The sequence below is a fragment of the Impatiens glandulifera genome, chromosome 1 (assembly GCF_907164915.1).
Source record: "Impatiens glandulifera chromosome 1, dImpGla2.1, whole genome shotgun sequence".
Classification (NCBI taxonomy): Eukaryota; Viridiplantae; Streptophyta; class Magnoliopsida; order Ericales; family Balsaminaceae; genus Impatiens; species Impatiens glandulifera.
The window spans coordinates 11,634,579-11,655,309 of record NC_061862.1 but is presented as its reverse complement, the minus strand read 5'-3'; the positions used below and the strand labels follow the sequence as shown (position 1 = coordinate 11,655,309).

Here is a 20,731-nt window from a genome sequence, read left to right as displayed (position 1 = left end):
AAGGTTATTAAATCGAGGACTACGAAAATATTTTTATTGAATAGATTTACGAATTGATGTCTCATTCAAAACGTTATGATTTCATATAAGTTATTTATGTTTTCATAACATTTGAGATTTTTGTATTGCTTTTCATACAAATTTAAATGAAATTTCATATATAAGTTTTGTTATGATTTCATCTTGGTTCAATCCAAACATCTAGGTTCAATTAGCTTAAGATTTATGCACATTGTATACTCCAAAAAGAGAACATGAAAGGACAAAATATATCCTTAAAGGATAACACATTGAGTGGATGCTATCCATCACAATCCTATACAAACAAACTGCAAACAGCGAAAGCTTTTTGATAACAATTCCAGCATTGTCTACCAATTATGATTCGAAACCCTAATATCGATCAAAGTAAGATAGCTGAAAGGTAATAGATTCTTCTTCCAAAGTTGGAACCAAATACAAACTTCTTCATACCAATTAACAGAACTACTGATCTAACATCAATAGAGCATGACAGGCATGTATTTACACAAAAGTATTTAAGAAAACTAGAGTCTTCTTTTAATGACAAGGGAATATTGTGGTTCGGAATGGATACGAAGAAAACCACAAAGGAAGTGTCGCTCCATTCTTCAACGAGTACATTTCTTTCCAAACTCTACCATCCGGCTGATAAACCAAAACATGCTTATGGGTAGCAAGAAACACACATTGATTTGTATGACAGATCGGGAAGATACTAGGAACCATTCCCTTTATACATCGAAGACTGGCTCTATCCACCACTTCCCATTCTTCCCTCTCGTAGTCTTTCAATACCCATATAATCATCCAAGCATCGGATATCTGAAACAGTGACAAAAACCCGTTTGATTCTAGCAGATAAACTCTATACCCATTACCACGACACACCTCATCTGGCAATGATATGTTCCTCCATGTATCGGATTTCAGATCCAGAGAAAGTATATAACTGTAACTTCCAGTCAACCAATGAAGCGAACCATTAACATACACAACTTGATTTCTGTTCATATGAGTGAAATAATAATCATCTTGTATTGACACAAATTTCCTCCATTTGGTTGATTCAGAATCAAATATGTAACATGTGAATGTCTTTCCCGGCCTTTGGCCAAAAGATCGATGATAACCTGCCAAAACAACGTTAAACTTTTCCAAAGACAAATCACAAGCCAAGCCAACAAGAGTGGCTTCCCCATCTGGATGAAAACGAGAACAGGGTCTTTCCCTGCTCTTTGGTAGAAGCTTATATTGTCTAGTCATAGGATTGCAGACATAATAAACACCTTTGTTTGGAACACTAGAACAACACAAAAGGCCATTACAGGAAGCTCTAACCTTAACTCTGTCTTTGATAAAATCCAAGGAAAATTCAGATACACCTTTCAATCTATCAACGTAAACAAAGCTTGATTTGGATTCGCATGAATCAGAAATTTCTACCAACAACATGGGATTCTTAGCTGAAACTTCATTGTATAATCGGAAGAAAAATTTATCGGAGGTTAGTTCATACCATCTTTTGCTGACGGATTTACATCTGAAAAGGGCTTTGACGGGTAATCGCGCGAGTATCTGAACAACGACTTCATCGGGAAAGAAGTTATTTCTCCAAGTGGATTGACTCGTCATATGAAAGATCAAAAGAAAGACGAAATCAACGAAGGTCGTCAATTGGATGAAATTCGTTCATGGAGATTTATCAGTTTGAGTCGAGGTGGAAATGGGAAGGGGAATTTGCAATCTTTTCTGGCATCAATTTGGAAGATCGAGAGACAAGCGATGGATGGGATGAAGATGATAAATAAATGAATATGCCCTTGCGAACCCCCCTAATATTCGTTACACTCATATTGCCTAAATATTTAACTGAATTCTAAAGTTTTACATTATAATATTTTTTTCTCCACAACTTTTACTTTTAACTATTTTTTTCAATTAAAATATAATTACCCATCTCATATCAAATCAAATATACTCAATTCTTATCATCAATTTAGCTTGATTTTTACCATAAGAAGTCACTGTATTATTTAATTGTGTTTTAGCAACAAAATCGCGAACGGCTAGAAATTAATTTCTATCATTATGCGGTGAACAATCTAAAAAGAAATAAATAGAAGAGTTTCGAAAGCAAAATCATGCATATGAGCGCCTCAAAAGATTTATGTTATACCCGTTCGCCTCAATCCGAAAAAAAGGACTTGTACGATATTAGAATTTTTGAATCTTATTGACATTTAAAATTAATATATTATTTTATTATTTATTGTTTTGTTTTTTTCTTCCCTTTTGTAATGTATGAACGTATTTTGCATTAAAAATTAACAATTTTTTAAAAAAAAGTTTAGCTCGATTTTTACGAAAAAAACGTTTTAAGTTTAAGTTGAGTTAGATTGTGAGGTTGTATAACAATTATAATCCGTTCCACGGTTATCGATCTGAATAGTCCCGTTATGAGAGATTTTTCTCCAAAATCGAACAGGGTTGGGGCGGGAATGATATTTATGTCCCGGTCCGATTCTCTCCGAACAGATTAATCAACATTTTTCATAAATTTTACAAACAAAAGTTATTATTTTCATTCTTTTCATTCCTCACCTTAATTTGGAAAAAAATATATTTTTTGAATTATAACATTAATAATATTTTAGAAGAGTTTTAAGTTTATTTCATATAATAATTTTTATATAATATTAAAGTATTCGTGGTATGAAATAAAATTTTGTTTTTTAGATAGTATAGTATAATGGTGCCTCACAGATATTTCCTGAAACTGAATGGAGCTGGAATAGTAGTAAAATAAATCGAAATAGAATTGAGCGGGGATAATAAACACATTCCTCACCCGATCCACCTAATTTTCATCCCTAGACTCGTACAAACTTCCTTAAAAAATGGTTTCAAATAAAAAGGTAAGGGTTGGATTTCATAGCATATGAAATTATGAATAACCTTATTGTATTATTAGCTATAACTCATTTGCTTGGCCAATATGTTCAATACATAATACAAACTTTCTATTTGAGGATGAGATGTAAAACCCACTGCAAATTCATGAACCACACCATTGATGCTAATCCAACTCTGCCCTTTGAGTTTTTTAATCCCTCTTTCCCTCATCAACGCCCTTAAATTTGATACATCGCCCCATCGAGAATCAACTGCAAACGCATTCGATAACATAACATATCCCCCGGAATTTTCAACTTCTTCTGTCTTGGCAAGCCTTCTGGATATGACTTGTGCCAATTGAGGTCTATTATGAAGCAAACAACCTCCTAACAAAGCTCCCCAAACAAATTCATTTGGGGCAAATGGCATTGAATTGACAACTTCAATTGCTTCTTCAATTCGACCTACACGCGCAAGAAGGTCAATGTAGGAAGAATAATGTTCCAATTTCGGTTCTAAAGAATAGAGTTTACTCATGTCTAGGAATATTTCTCGTCCTTCATTTAGCAATCCAGAATGACTACAAGCACAAAGAACAGCGAGGAGGGTTCCTCCGTTAGGCTTCAAACCGATATCTTTGGACTTGGAGAAAAGACTTAAAGCTGACTCCCCTTCCCCGTTTGTTGCAAGACCCATTATCATGGCATTGATAGTGACAATGTCTTTAGTTGTTGTTTTGTCGAACACCTCTTGGGCGTCTCTCAAGCAGCCGCATTTCGAATACATGTCAATTAGTGCAGTGGCTACGTTTCTGTTCAATGCTGAAATCCCTTTTCTTGTTTGAAGATTGATGTATTTCTTATGTGCCCATATTCCACCATCTAGATCGCCTATTTGAGCACAAGCCGAGAGCATGCTCACGATTGTCACGTGGTTCGGTTCGCATTTATGGATCTCTACCATTTGTCGGAAAAGGGTGAGAGCTTCCAATGCTGAGCCGTTTTGAATATATGCACTTATCATGGCATTCCACGGAAGAACACTTCTTTTCCAACTTTTAGATATTTCGTCAAACGATTCCCTACTTCTATCAATCTTTCCCGATTTCCCAAACAAATAAACAAGAACAGTTCTCACAGAATCAACCCCTTGATGATTAGAATCGATAGTATTCACAAATCTTGATAACTCTCCGACCCATTTCTCGATTTCAGCAATGCGAAGGTTCGAACAAGCTGATAAAACACTAACCATTGTACTATCTTCTGGCTTCAGATTATTATCAACCATTGATAAGAAAATCGATAGAACATCCTCACTCTGTCTTACCTGAGCATATCCAGAAATTAAACAAGTCCAACAAGACACCAAACTTTTATGAAGCATTTCATCGAACACCTTATGTGCAGACACTAAATCCTTCAAACCCTTAGCATATACTGCAAGCAGACCACTACAAATAAAGGGATCATTAGAGAACCCAACTTTTACAAGGTGGGTATGAAGTTGTTTCACGTAAATTGCATCTGTGAGTCGTAAACATGCCTTGAGAAGGAATGAAAATGTGAAATCGTTAGGGGAGAGTGAATGAAATCTTAATCTATTGAAAATGGAGAAGGCGTCAAACCAAAGGCCTTCTTCAGATAAAACCCTGATAATCGCATTGAAAGGGTAAATATTTGGAGCTTCCAATTGATTGAATACTCGTAGAGCTTGTAGACTAGTGTACTGACCAATGAGACGGGTAGCAATCAGATTGTCCTGGTGTGCACCAGCAAGAAGAACACGAGCATGAATCTGAAGGAGATGGGAATGAGATATGCGGCCTTGAAGAAGATCAGATAGAGAATTAGAGAGATTTATGTTTGAATTGGAATAGTGAGAATGAAAATGGGTACAGATGAGATGAATTGGGATAGATGAATGATGATTGCGATAGAAACGCAACATAGCTAATAAATTATACCCAAGTTCTGGAAAATTTATGCTTACAAATACAGTTTCTTCAATTACAGATATCTATCTTTTGCACAATTCTTTGAAAATTTGAGAAATTTGAATTTAAACTTCAAAGGATAATAATTCAGAAGTCCTTACATAGTTTCGGGATCAGCTCGAAGATGCCAATGTTCAGCATCTTGTACTTCAAATTTTCTTGAGAAGCCATTGTTCTTCTCTTTTCTCCCCATTTCCCCTTATACTTGGCTGAATGCGCCTATTTTATATGCTTTGCTAATTCCTTATATTTATTTATTATTAATAATAAAAAATAACAGTTATTTCAACTATGTCATTTTTAACTCATTAGTTAACTCAAAAATAAATAAATAAATTGCCTGACCAAAACTCTTATTAATATCTCACTCAATAAGTGTCAATTTCAAAAATAAAATAAAAAACAATAAAAAAATATACTTTTATTTCTATTTTTCTAATATGTGCTCGCGAGTTATTCGAATCTCGGCTCAGCAAAAAACCCGTTCGTTAGCCTTAATGAGTTGAGCTTAGACTCATTTAAAAGCTCGAAAATTTAAACGAGTCAAGTTTGAGCTTCTCGATATCCGGCTTGTAAGCTCACACACATGTTCGTTTATAGGCTCGCTGATGGGCTAGCGAACATGTTCGTTTATAAGCTCACGAACACGTTCGTTTATAATATCGTTTAAATAATTTGTAATTTGTTACTCTTATCATTTAAAAAGTATATTTATAATTCTAATTTTAATGTTTCATTCATTTCATGGTTGAATTTATAAATTCAACTTTTATACGACAAGGTAAACAATCTTTCACTAGACGAGTTCTAAAGGAGTTCAAACTTTCTAAAGGAGCTCTAAAATGAGCTTTCTAAACAAGCCGAGCACAAGCGCCTCGTGAGCTCAGCTAAATTCATACGAGCCGAGCTCAAACTTAAGCCCGAATATATACTAGACAAGCCGAGCTCGAGTCTGATACTGTTCGGCTCGGCTCAATTACATCCCTAAGTATAACCTCACACATCAGCGTATCAACATTAGAGTTGAGGTGGGCTCAAGCCCACATGAAAAAATATATTAAAAAAGTGATTTAATTCCTAATTTTTTATTTTTTAAATTTAATTTACTCGTTTCATTCCGTTTTTTTTTTCTTTTAAGAACCACTTTTACTTGAGCTACCTTAGTGTGTTATACTCATATTTATTTTTATTATTTGAGGAGAAATATTTTATTTAATTAATATTAACTTAAAATGTGATTTATTAGCAATCACAAATATATTTACCTAACTCAAATATTGTCAAAGTCAAGAGTCTTATTATTGATTGAGAGAGATCAAACATTTTGGTTTCATTTTCTTAACAATAAATTTTAAAATAGTCTTGACAACCTATATATATGTTTTTATAAAATAAATAAATAAACATTGGGATAACATAAAAAAAATACATTTAATATTAAAAAATATATATATGTCAAGAAATGACTTTAAAAATTAAGTCATTTTTAACTTACAACACAAAACTATAATGAAACAAATTACATACAATAAAGTGAATGATTTGTAACTAATCCATCTGAGTTGAACCTCCGTCTTTTCTTCACCGATTGTAGTACTAATTTACCTCATAATATTTAAAAAATAACAATTAATGCAATTTTAATCTATATGTTATTATTCTTCTATTGTAGGAACCAAATATCGTCCATGTTCCATAAATTGTCCGATGTAACAGCCAATTGATCATCCGACCATTGATTTTCGCAACGAATCTCTGAAATGTCAGGAAAGTCGAAACCGTGGCTAAAGTAACCCGTAGGGCTAATTAGAGAATCCGGATAACATTGTTCTTGATTATTATTGGCATCATTAACCGAATTATAACCGTTATTGTTGTAGTAATAGTCGACCTGGTTCGAAGTATTTGACCATTGTTCGATAGATCCGAACGAGTCAGAGGATGTCGTTGCACTAGATTGCTCGGGCTTGTCGTAGAATTCGTCAATAACAACTTGTGGGCTGCCAAATTCAACCTTAGTACTACCCGTTGTAGGCAAACCGACCACATTCATACAACTATTAATGTTGTTATCCAACTCAATTGGGGTTGTTGAAGAGATTTTCGCAGCCTCAACCTGAATTTTTTCGACAAGTCGGGGCATCCATATGTGTCTCATGGTATCTTTAAATTGTTTGCTGTTCACATCACATTTGAGTTGCTTGGCATATTTTTGCACCCGTGTTCTCCAATAGTTTTTGATTTCATTGTCCGTTCTTCCGGGTAGATATTCCGCGATTTTTGACCATCTATATTAAATATAACAAGGTTAAAATTAATCAATTAAATGTTACAAATAGGGTAATTAATTAATAAATATATAGAAAAATCGAATTTACATACCGGTTGCCCCATCGAGAATGGAGTTCGAGAATTAAAAGTTGTTCTTGGAGAGTAATGTTGCCTCGACGAACATCAGGACGTAAATAATTTAACCATCTCAATCTACAACTCTTACCGGTTCTTTTTAAACCTACATGAATTTGAAAACGTAAATCCAACTATACATATGTTTAACAAATTAAAAAAAAATAAGGAAATTAAAATACCTGCAGAAAGAGATAAAGAGTTCCAATGGCCTTCACCATGTTTAGTTATGTAATTCATGAGAATGAAATCTTCCTCGACAGTCCATGGTCCTGATCTCTTCATCTGGTCTTTTTCGATTTCTTCGATTTGATTCGACCAAGATCTATCTTCATAATGAACATCCATTTCCTTCAAATTCGATCGATTAATTTGCCACACGAAAAAGAAGAAGAAAAGGGTTTTTTTGAAAAAGTATGTTTTGAGAGAGAGAATGGTAATAATGGGGAAGAGAGAGTAGAAAGATGGCTTTATATATAGATGAATAAGTTTGAAAATTAAGCATAAAATGAAAGTGACTTTATATATTGACACGTGATATAAATGCACACTACACGCACAAGCCGCAATACGAGTTTAATTTTTATTGTTTAATTGATGTTGACTTATTTATATTTATTTTATTTTTTATAATAAAATAATGAAGTTATTTGAAGTTTTAGTTGATTAAATTATTGTAATGTTATATTGTATTTAAATTTTTTAATTTTATAAAAATAAAATAAGAATTTTATAGTATTTTGATTCATAAGTATTTTAAAAACAAATATTAATTATGATAGTTCTCTTAACTAAACAAAAGTTGTCAAAGGTAAACCAAACTCATCTATAGATATTTTATCAAGATTTTCAAAATAAACTTGATTATTAAAAAAAAGTTGATTGGTTATAATTATAATTTTTTTTTTAAGTAAAAAACCTTAAAAGATATTAATATGTAATAATTAAATAAAAAATAATAATTTAAAATAAATTATATTTTAATATTTTGATTAATAAATTAAATAATGTGATTATAGAGAATTAAATGATTTTTTTTTTAATTTTGATTATTCAAATAATTAAAATTTAATAAATAATATTTTAAGAACCTTTATTCCAAATATTTTATTATATAATTTATTTCAATTTTTAATAAATCAATGAATTTTTTTTTTAAATATTTAAATTCTAATTTGTAAACTTTTTACTTTTTATTTATTTAATTTTTTTTTTCTCTCATGTTAAGTTTATATAGTTAAGTGCATTTGTAGCAGAATCCTTAAAATGTGTTCTATCTTTATTATAAAGATAAATAACATAAAAGTTGTAAAAAAAATGCTTTATCAAATTTCATATCTTTATAATTTTTTAGGAATGATGAATAGTAAATCCTTATATTTATGGATTACTGTAGCATCCCTAAATAATAAAATATTATATTTTCTCTTTCATGACTAACAATAAATATTTAAATATATATGAATAAGTAATTAAGTGGTTGAGGTGGTTGAAAAATTGGTTGCTTTAATGAATATTTAAATGATATATGGATAAAGATAAGGAAGCTGATGTAGAATAATTTATATTTTGATTTTCTCAAAAATATGAATATTATTATTTTATATTATTTTTAGGGATACAAAATAGGGAAACTGGGTATTTGTACCCTAGTACTCCTAATTTTGTTTTTTTTATCATATATATGAATTATTTAAATAATAATAATAATTAATATATTTTTTTTTGAATAAAAAATATAATCCGTCCAGGTTGGCTCGGAAGTAAATGGAAAATAGTCCATTACTAGGACACGTATACTAAGAGACTTGGAATGTTCGTTTTATTGGATGACAAGGACGAGTTTAGGCCACTCAACTAAAAGAGTCAAAAGACTTTTTCCCTTTTTCAAGTTTTGTATAATATTAAATAAAATAAATAATTAATAATAATAATAAGGGGTTTTGAAGTTTGACCCATGTTTTCTTTACTAATTTTATTTTACTTGTTGACTCATATTTAATTTTGTTATATTTTTTTTAACTAATTTCATTTTTATTAAAAAATTATCTAAGTTCAAGTATGTGAATTTGTTCTTCTACTTAAAAAAACATTGAGAATAATAATTTGAAGTTCTTATATGTACTTTTTCAAATGTATTTATAAAATAAAATGTGTATTTTAAAATATTAATGTATAATGAAAAAAATATATTCTTTTAAACATAACATTAGAGAAAATAAAATAAAAAATCATAAAACATAAAAAAAAAAAAAAAGAAACACATTTTCATATAGATTATACCTTAAAAAAATAGTAAATAAATTTTCGACTAAACTCACTAATTTTTTCGGACGAATCTCATAAAACGTCATAATAATAATGAGATTATGAATAATACGAATGAGACGAATATTTTAAAAAATTATCAACCTCGTAAACCTTAAAAAAAAGTGAATAGTTTTTGATCAAATTCACTAACTTTTTTCTAGATGTATATCAAATAACATCGTAATAATGTCATTATGAACGATACACATGACAATTATGATCGTTAAAGGTTTAACGAGTTCTTTCCAATCATATAGTCTATTAAATAATAATCAAAATAATTATTAAAAAATCTAGGCATAACCTATCAAGTGGCACAATCTAAATTTTTAACAAACTATGAATGTTTCGAATATCACATAGTGAATCTCAATCATACTCTACCAGACAAACTAAATATCAGTCACCATCAACAATGCAATAAATATCACTAATTTCACTTTTTTTATATATATATTTATATATCAACTACTTATTATAAATATAAGTGTACTTTTAATTTTATTTTAAATTTAATAATTAATAGTGTGAAGACTCATAATTTAATGTTATAACTTAATAACTCAGGTTACTCTTACTTACATCTTCATGGTCTTAGATTTGAGTCTTCCAAGTGTACCATTTATAAAATAAAATAAGCAATATTCATAATTAAAAATCAAAATATTCATCTATATATATATATATATTAATCATTTTAATGTAAGTTGAATATGGTTTTCCACCTACTATTAGTCTTAGGTATATGAGCAAGTAATAGTACATTTTTGAAATTATGAGAGACTAATTAATGTCAATTGGCACGTGTTATTGAATCCCCAAACCCTTCCTCTTGTGAACTTATATTTACACATTAACTTCCTCCTTTTCCAAGAAAGCATATTCGGAGCACCATTTTAGCTTTGTAAAGAAAATATATATATATATATATATATATATATATATATATATATATATATATATATATATATATATATATATATATATATATAATAATGTTTGGATGCATTTTGGAATACTCATTTATATATATTGTTAGTTAGACTTGTTTGTATTAATTTAAAAAAAAATATATTAATAGTGTACTGGTTCATGGCAAAGTTTATGCTCATAAAATAAATTAGTTAATCATTTTAAAGTAATTTAAGTGTGACTTATATAAGAATGATCTAATGTTTTGTTTAAAATAAACTTATTTAATGAAAATAGAGAATTGTGCTATTTTTAATTGGGAATAAACTCCAATAAAAAAAAATGATTTAAAACTAGTTTGTTTTGATTTGATTTGTTACCAAGAAATACCAATAATTGGGTAATGAAGCACTGATGAGTTCCTTAATCTGATCTAAAAGACTATATATATATATATATGTTTGAATTATACGAGGATAATTAATATATAATATACACATGGTTGGTCAAAAGGAGACCATTATACATATTATAAATATATATTTTTATATCTAGTATTGTATAAAAATGGTATACGCATGTGCATGTATATATATTATATAGTTTTTTTATTAATTAATATTCATTTATGTGGTCTTCGGGCAGTAACTTATAATTGATGACATGACTAAGCTATGAAATAAATACTTTAGAAACAAACATGTGTCCCATATCTGTTAAGACCAGTCATGCACGTTTCTCACTTTATTCTTATTTTAATTCATTAATTTTGCATTAATAATTTGATGTATTTAATTTTCATAAGATACGTAAACTTTATGTCTTCCAACTCTATGTTTACACATTATTTTCAATCAATCTATCTATTATATTCCAATCTCTATCGTAGGGGCGGAGTCAGATGAAAAATTACATGGAGCTGACTTATTTGCCCAGTTTATTTACTTAATTTGTTCCATTTTTTTTTATTTAGGTGGGGCGGAACCAACCCTAACCAAAGGGCAAATCTAGATTTTTCACTGGACTGTAAGATTTTTTGTATTATACTATTACGTGTATTAATACGTGAACATATTAATCGAATCTTTCTACAAATACCCTTACTAAATAGATCTTCGACGAAACCTTCCTAAAATAAAATAAATAAACGAAATTTTAAGAGTGATTAGTGAATTTTCGCATATTTGGTAAGAATATAAAAAAAAATGGAGAAGATGATTATAAAATATTAATGTAAACTGTTTTGAAAAAATAAATAATATATAAATTTATTTATTATTATATAATAAAGAAACTAACATTATAATAATTTTTATAAAATTATATGGGAGGACAAATTTTAAGAGTGTTTAGTAGATTTTCGCATATTTTGTAAAAATATAAAAAAAATGGAGAAGATGATTATAAAATATTAATGTAAACTGTTTTGAAAAAATAAATAATATATAAATTTATTTATTATTATATAATAAAGAAACTATTAAATCCAAAGCCGCCAGGACAAATTGTTACATGTTTAAACTTAATATATATATATATATATTTAAAATTTTACCTTCCACTACAACCCAAGCATTTTTTTTTTTTAATTTAGGTGGGGCTGAGCCCACCCTAACCCAAGCGTAGCTCCGCCCCTCCTGTATCATATGATTAATAATAATAATATATATATATATATATAATTAAGGAAAATTAGTTTATTTCATTCGTTGGGATCGGTTTGTCTAAATCATAAACAGTCGGTGGTTTGGTTGATTAATCGATTCAATGATTGATTCGGTCAGTTTTTTCGATTAATCAGTTTTAAAAATATGTCTTAACAAATAGCGGACAAAAATATTAGAATCGAAAAGAACCAACTCAAATAACTACAAAATGGTGAATCATTAAATCAAACAAATTGAATTGTTTAAACTATAAACAAATTCAACTTATCATATTTAAAACATACTAAACTTCAAACAAAATACTTCAATATTTGAAGAGCTTACTGTTCCGTATGTGCTTGCCGATCCAATTGTTCAATATTAGGTCGAAATGTCGAAGTCTCTGTTCAAATTAATTGAATGTACGTGGTAATTAAATCGATGGGTAATAATAAAAGTGTATAACACCAAATCATAATCATCATTTATAACTTCTTCTGCTCTAATGGCACGATCCACAAAACAGAAGAATGTGAAGTCGAAGATTTCTTATCAAATAAATGAAGACGAAGAGTCATTTGCTAATTACTAATGTGATGGATAAATTAGACCGGTTAAAATAAGAACTTAACAAAAACAAATTTCCTATGCAGGAACGGTCAAGAACTTTGAACGGTCAAAAATCTAACCGGTCAAGTAATCAAACCGGTTAGAAGAATAAGCAAATGATATATCCAAAACCGGAAGTTATCCGGTTAACCTGAAGCTATGAACAACCGGAACGGTCAAGAACTTTGAACGGTCAAGAATCTAACCGGTCAAGTAATCAAACCGGTTAGAAGAAGAAGCAAATGATGTATCCAAAACCGGAAGTTATCCGGTTAACCTGAAGCTATGAATAACCGGTAGACATCCTAAACCGAAATGAAGTATTCAACCTAAAACCGACGAGGAGACTACTTAAAGAAAGAAGTCAAGATTATCAAACTAAGTACAATCTACAAATTGGTGCAAATGAACACTTTGAGTATCTGCGGAAGATGATATCAAAAGATCAGACTATGACATTGACATATCCATACAAGTCTGATGATACTCTGAAGGCTGCAGAAAATTGCCTGAAGAAACAGTTGCCATTTTGATACAAGTCAAAGGTGCAGCTTTCCAGATGCAGGAAACTGGCCAACCGGCAGTTGCCATATTAAGTAAAAGACAAATGAAGTCGGTCTGCTCCATGCCTTGGAAGCTTAAACCGCAATTAATGCAATGCTGAACCTCTGCTCAACCAATCAGATTCAAAGATTATCCTGAAAGTATCTGTTGAAGAAATGTGATCGTTGGCACATTTCACCTATAAAAGAAGGAGCTGAAGAGGAGTAATTCTAGTCACAACAATTCAGAGTTCCAACAACCCAAGTTACAAGTTACAACTACAAGATTCAAAGTTTAAGTGTGCATTTGAAGTGTGATTACAAATTTTGTGAGAATTGTAAGAGTGTTATCGAGCAGTAAATAAGTCCCGATTGTGTAGTGTGGTTGAGTATTCCTTAGTGAATATCCTTCTCGCGGTTTGAGAAGAAGGGATGACGTAAGAGTTTTATCTCCGAACATCCATAAAAACTTGTGTCATGTTCTTTACTTTCTGCCGGTTCCGCTTTCTAACTGACTCGTACTGTCTTAACCGACTTACATCATTCTAACTGACTCACTAAACCTCAAACCGACTTTCTTCAAACTCTACCTCTATTCATCATGTGTGTGTGTTGCTTCAGTCTGAAACAAACCACTTCCGCACTTGAACTCGGTTCAATGGCTTGTGACAGCATGTGTAGTATTGAAACATGTGTTAATTTATAACCGGAATAAACGCCAATCGTTGAGTGTTGCAGTGTTAGCCGGATTCCGGTCCACCATCGGCGATCTAGATCCTAACATAATGCAATAATGATTCTCTCGTCCTTGGATAAACAATTAATTATAAACTTAATAATATAACATAGTAGTTCGGGTCGGTAGTTCGGTTTAGCAATTAAGGAACCGACAAACCGAACCGAAAGACTTCGGTTCAAATAATTTTAGGCCGTCGGTTTCCTGGTTGACCAGTTCGGTTCATTTGTGGTTCGGTAATTGGACGGTTTAGTCCAGTTTTAGGCGGTTCGGTGGTTCTCCGCTTGCTTTTAAAACGTTACTTTTTCCATTCGGCCACCTTGATAAGAAATAATAATAATAAAATAGTGATGAGCATTTTCTACAACAAAATGGAATAATGTAATTTTAAATTCAATTATTACAACATTAACAATATATTTTAAAGTTGTTTAGAAGCAAGTTACAATGTAAGTTTTTTCAAGTGTATAATGTTTTATAGTTGCCTATATATTTAATTAACGACATATATGACCACAAGACACTATACATATATATGGAGTTGGGGAACAAAAACTGATCAGGGTTAGCCTACTGAGTATTTATCCTATATTTAATTACTACAATATTTAATTATATGGGAATAATATATAGAGAGATGACCAAATATATACATTATTGAAATAAATAATTCTTATTAATTAAGTATAAATTATTTATATATAGTAGGATGAATGTTGATTGATCTCAATTAGTTTGACTAATTAAAATGATTAAAATATGAAAGATGATGATACATGGGGTAATGAAATTAAGAAGCTTAATTAATTTATTAACAATACCAACCCATTACTTAATATAATTTAGTACACCACCACCGACTTGCTAATTGATCCTCTTCTAGAAGCATATACAATTGAGTAGAATAAATAGAAGAAAAAAATTGTCCATGTGATCTCTCATGTGAATTTATAAATTATGTAAATAAGTCTTACTATTCAATTACTCATTGATACATTTCATTTTAATAATTATCCTTCTAAACTTAAATAGAAAAAATATTTCTTCATTGTATAAATTCTTATTAAAATTTTGAAAAGTTCAAATGTGTGGGAATTTCAAAAGATACTCTTAAATAATTCAATACTTATTATTTTGGAAGGAATTAGTATTAGAGTTCAAATATCAAATGTGATTATATTTGCGAAACTTTTTTAAAAATTAAACTATATATTATTATTTCTTGTAAATGTGTAATGTTTGAGTTTTATTTATTTAATCAAATGAATTTGTATCATAAGACCAGTACAATCTTTTATTATTATTTATTTTTATTGGGTTTATTTAATTTTAATCACTACCTCAATAAATATGACTTTTCATCATTATTTTAATCCAAATTCCAAAACTAAATTATAATAATTGGGTTAGTTTGATTTACCACATTTTTTTCTAGAAAAATATTATTTGTTCCAGCCTATTATTTATTTGACTTAACTTAAAATTTGTTGTGTATTGTTGTTATTGATTATGTTCAAACAATTATTATCTTAAACAAGACACTAACCGTTCGAGAGCTTATAAATCTTCTTATAAATTTTCTATGAAAAAAAATAAAAGGTCGAAGAAAAAGAATTTTTTTTAAAATAAAGGGTTGAAGAAAGAGAATTTTTTTAAATTTTTTAACGAATTAGATTGTAAATTGTGTAAATTAATTTTATTTCCTAAATTCCTTCCCTAAATCATTTATAGTTATTTTTCTCTTGTATTTGGATTGAACAATTTATCTAGATAATAACAATGTAAGACTTATTATTTTGTTAAAATGATTTGGTTTAATTAATAACTTACTTAAAGATAAAGTTTTCTTATTTATATATATCACTAATTATTTCACATATTTTTAGAAAATATTATAGAACAACCCATCTATGAGAGTCTACATTTTCTTCTGCATATTATTATGATGCTCGTTTCACGTATTTAAATTTAATTACTAATTTGAAACCGACTATCAAACTATTGCTAAATTAATATTAGAAAAATACCGAAGAAATTAAATTAGAGTATAAAAAAAAGACGTAATAAATAATAATAATACACAATTTCAAAATTATTATTATTAGAAAAAAACGATAATACATATGAAGGATCATTCCCAGCTAATGGCCCAAAAAGCCCACCCAATTGTAAAAGTTGAAACCTTGAGGGTTAATAATTTGTTGGGATAATTCTGAATTATTTATCTTTTGGTTTATTAAATACATTCATGTGGTTTTCTGATTTCAATCTCAATTTGATATTGTAGTTTACTAATTAGTTTTTTTCTCTAAATGAAATTAGTATAGATTTTGAATCTTATTTATTTATTATTGTGAAGTCTAATGTATGTAATGTGTAAAGCTTGATTAACTTCTAACACTTATTTTTTATTTTAAAAAAATAAAAAATAAATTTTAATTAATTAAAATTTTTAATATTTTTTTTTTGTATTAATAACTAATTTCAAAAAATAAAAATAAAAGCCCTACACGAGGAGGACACGAAAATTTACAAATGAATATGAATATTTTTTTTTTTTATTTTAAAATTAAAACTTAATTAAACTTGAATGTATTTTGTTTATAAATTGACTTCGAAACGATTAATTTGTTGTCGGAAATTTTATTAATTATTAGTTTAAATAAATTATGTAATTTATTTAAGGTGTATATAAATCAGGTGGCTTAAGCAATAAACTGATATAAAAAAATTATATTTATATAATCTATATTTGATAATTATAAATAATTAATTATTAACATAACTATACCAACTATATTTATATTTTATTTAAATGTAGAATATAAAATAAGATATTTGTTTATTATTATTTATTATGCAACCATAATTTGATAAATCGAAATATGATAAAACAAGAATAAAAGTGAATTGTAAAAAATAAAAAATAAAATAAACCTGTAATTTAAAAAATATAAAACTAAATTAAAGTTTTTTTAAAAATATTTTAATTATTTTAATTAAAGTATAAAATACATTTTAGTTCCTAAATAACTTTAAACTTACAATTTTATCTTTATTTCTATAGTTAAATTTGGGCTAAACTTGTCAAAGAAAAACTGAATGAAAAAAATAGACAGAAAGAAACTGAGTTAAATAGATGAAAACCAATATTAAGGTTTATTTTAAAGACATTATCTAATTTTATTTATGTAGAATTTAGGTATAAATTACATTACAGTCCCTAGATAATTTAAAATAAAAAATAATACATTTATTAAAATAAGACAACTAAGTTGTGCTGTGAATTTTTTAATAAAAATAAATAAATACAATTAATTATAAATATATATTATTTAAGTCATATATGATATTTATTAACTATATATAAATATAAACATTTTTTTTTCATTTCAGTTGTAAATATTTTTTTTAACAATCAGACTTATATTTTATTAAAGTGTGATAAGTATTGTTTAAAGCTTAATCAAATACTTATTTAAAAAATAAAAAATAAAAAATAAAATATAAAAACAAATATCAATAATTACTTTAATTTGATTTTTTTTTAAAATTATTTTTTAATTATTTTTACATTATAAGCACGAGAACAACATAAAATGAAAACACCCGAACACTATATTATTGACAACATACTATAACTAATTAGATATATTATCAAGCTGAATTTGAAAACTATTAATTGAACTTAATTTAAAAAAATTGCCAAATGACGCAATGAGAAGACGTAGAAGATCCTAGCATCAATGATTTTTCATATTTGAATTTTTTGATAAAAAATTATTATGATATAAAGTTTCAAATAAATATACATTTTTTTTCCAAAAAATATATTATTATTATTAGCGTATCATAGTTTAACATAAACTATAGTTATGTTTACATTATATTTGAATTTAATAATTTAAAAAGAAAATTTTATTACTATAGGATATAAGAGAAAAGAGACTAAACAAATTTGAGAATAACAAAGAAACAAATGTATATGATCTGAAAATATAGTAAACTAATTTAAGTATAATTTTTTTTATTCCTTAAATAACTTTATACTATAGAATTATATAATTGTATAAATTGTTTTTTAATTAGTTACACTTTAAGGTTATCCATGTCCAAGTCCTACTGAATTATAGATAAGCAATATATAATTAGTTATATTACTCCGTGCGAGATCGGGCCTGTTTCGATGATGAAAGCCCACAGAATGGACAGTCTAATTTTCTCTATTTTATTTTTATTTTTTTACTAATAACATATTATCTTAAAATTATGTTAAATAATTTGTTATTTAAATTTAATTAGTTTATGCTCGTATTTGATTATTATTCAAAATTATAAATATATATATAAATATATTACAGTTTTAATAAATTCTTATGATTATTATTCTAAAAATTAGTATAGCTGGATTGTTAAAAATTATTACTCCTTTCTTTGTTATTTTATTTTTTCAATTTTTTTTTCTTAGTTCGTCTCTCACTAGAAACTTAGTCCGAAGTTTAAACCATTTTTGCCGAGAATATCGCCTTCTTCGTGTCGCTCCACTTAGAAGAATAATTTTTTTTAAGTATATGACTTGGGGTCGATTACAACATTATGGTGCTTAATTATTTTTTAAAAAAATAGTCAACTATTAAATTTATTTGAGATAAACATCAAATACAGAAAAATGGTATACTGGCTTAACTCAAATTATTATTTAAGTTATTTTGAGAGTAAAATAATAATAAAAAATTATTAAAACAGATGTGACTTTCCTATCTTGATTAGCAAGAAAAAAAAAAAGACTATTTTATTTAGAAAAAAAACACAGAACAAGACTATTTGAAGAAAAAATGTACAGGGCGCTGTAGTCCAGGTAATATTTTTATTTTATTTTATAGTTTTTCTATAAAAAAAACTAAGAAATAATAATTTTAAAACATCAACTTATGGATGTATTAATTTTAAAAAATATATTTGACAACTTTTGTATTAATTTAAAAATATATTTTTGACAACCTTTTAAGAGATAATACTACAATAAACTTTTTCATAATTTTTTTATTAAATTAAAAAATATTAGTTTTAAAACATCTAACTTATGAATTTTATTAACTTAAAAAGAAATATTTGAGAAACAAAATTTCCATTCTCAATTTTCTAATATATTATTTCAGAGTTTTACAATTCAAGAGTCCAATATAAGAACTCAAATATGTGGAAATGATCATCCTCGTGATTAGATTTGGACCCGAGTTTTGGTGTACTCCAACCCCAGTATAAATAAAATTGATTTTTTTTTTATTATTGTCCTAAGTCTAGTTTAAAATATTAATAAAAAATTGTTCTGTTATTATATTTGAACTCAAAACTAAATACAAATTTTAAGTTTTTATCTTAAACCACTAAATTATAACATTTTATGTTTAAAAAATTACAAATTTATCTAAATACTTTATATGTTTATTAAATGGGCTTTCCCAACTCTGTCTTAATCCAAGGTTTTACTTGAGTCTGCCTTGTTTATAATCATAAAAAAAAGTATGTAACAATATTAAAGCTAACAAAAAAAAAAATTAAAATAGAATTATAACTTATATTATAATAACAGTAGAACGATAATAACCATACTTCAAGAGTTATATAAATATCGAGTAATAAACTAACATCACTAAAATGATTAGTAAACTAAACTTAAGAATTATATTTAATCTGTATTAAAATGAACCGAGTAAAAAACGATGTAATTATTTTAAAAATAGTTTTAAACTATTTCTAAATGTTATAAAAATTATAAAATAATATTAAACCATGTTTACTAAATTGAACCAAGCAAAAAAATTATATACAGTTAGTTTTAAATTAATTTTAAACTATTTCTAAAATTTATAAAAATATTTAAAATAATATTCAAAAACAAGTTAAAATAGTTACATTAATTTGGTTTAATTATTTAAATAAAAATTTTTTAAAAATAAAAAATAAATCGATTATAAAAGAAATATTGGACCATATTATCACAAATTGATCGAATATAGAAAGTCATTCATTTGGAAATTGATGTATTATTTATTCTTTTAAAACAATTTATAGACATTAATATTTTATAATCGTTTTCTTGAGTAGCTATCCACTTGATAATCTATTTTCGGCGACGATTTGGGTTTTTGTTATTATTTCCATTTTATGTGTCTTTAAACCCTTACATTTTCACTAAATAATGTTGAAATTCACTAAATTAGATTTTTATATTTTTATTTATTTAAATAATTAACCTTCACTTATTTAAAACTTAATTAATTTAATTTTTTATATTTTCTTAACTTAATTTCTTTTAAATTATATAATTTTAAATATATAAATTTCTATTTAAATAGGATATTCTTCTCATATTTTTAGATTATCATATATTTATTTTATTCTATTAGGAGTAATAGTGATCATTAGGGAAATTTGAGGAATGACCCTAAGAATGACATTATTTTGGGAAATATGATGGCTCGATAATGTTTACAAATAAATGATTTTTTAATACGTACAAAATCTAAAATGCCCTTTCACGGATATTATTTTTTACAAACATTATTATAACATCTCTTCGCATCATTACATCGTTGCGTGATGCGAAGGGATATTTTCGTCTTTAGACTGACCGAAAAAGTCATTTTTACCA

General features: G+C 27.3%; 3 protein-coding genes across 3 annotated transcripts; all 3 read right to left on the bottom strand.

Moving 5' to 3' along the window:
- Nucleotides 1–250: 250 nt before the first annotated feature.
- LOC124920574 (F-box protein At5g49610) lies at nt 251–1,853 on the bottom strand. The gene has a single exon (XM_047461081.1). It carries the CDS (start codon nt 1,654–1,656, stop codon nt 562–564), a length of 1,095 nt encoding a protein of 364 aa, XP_047317037.1. The 5' UTR covers nt 1,657–1,853; the 3' UTR covers nt 251–561.
- Nucleotides 1,854–2,968: 1,115 nt separating this feature from the next.
- Nucleotides 2,969–5,003, bottom strand: LOC124921606 (putative pentatricopeptide repeat-containing protein At3g08820). The gene has a single exon (XM_047462279.1). It carries the CDS (start codon nt 4,867–4,869, stop codon nt 2,992–2,994), a length of 1,878 nt encoding a protein of 625 aa, XP_047318235.1. The 5' UTR covers nt 4,870–5,003; the 3' UTR covers nt 2,969–2,991.
- A 1,493-nt stretch (nt 5,004–6,496) lies between these two features.
- On the bottom strand, nt 6,497–7,703 carry LOC124921607 (transcription factor MYB108-like). Its single transcript, XM_047462280.1, has 3 exons — nt 7,504–7,703; nt 7,298–7,427; nt 6,497–7,203 (listed from the first exon to the last, which is right to left on the bottom strand). Exons 1-3 carry the CDS (start codon nt 7,667–7,669, stop codon nt 6,579–6,581), a joined length of 921 nt encoding a protein of 306 aa, XP_047318236.1. The 5' UTR covers nt 7,670–7,703; the 3' UTR covers nt 6,497–6,578.
- Nucleotides 7,704–20,731: the final 13,028 nt, after the last annotated feature.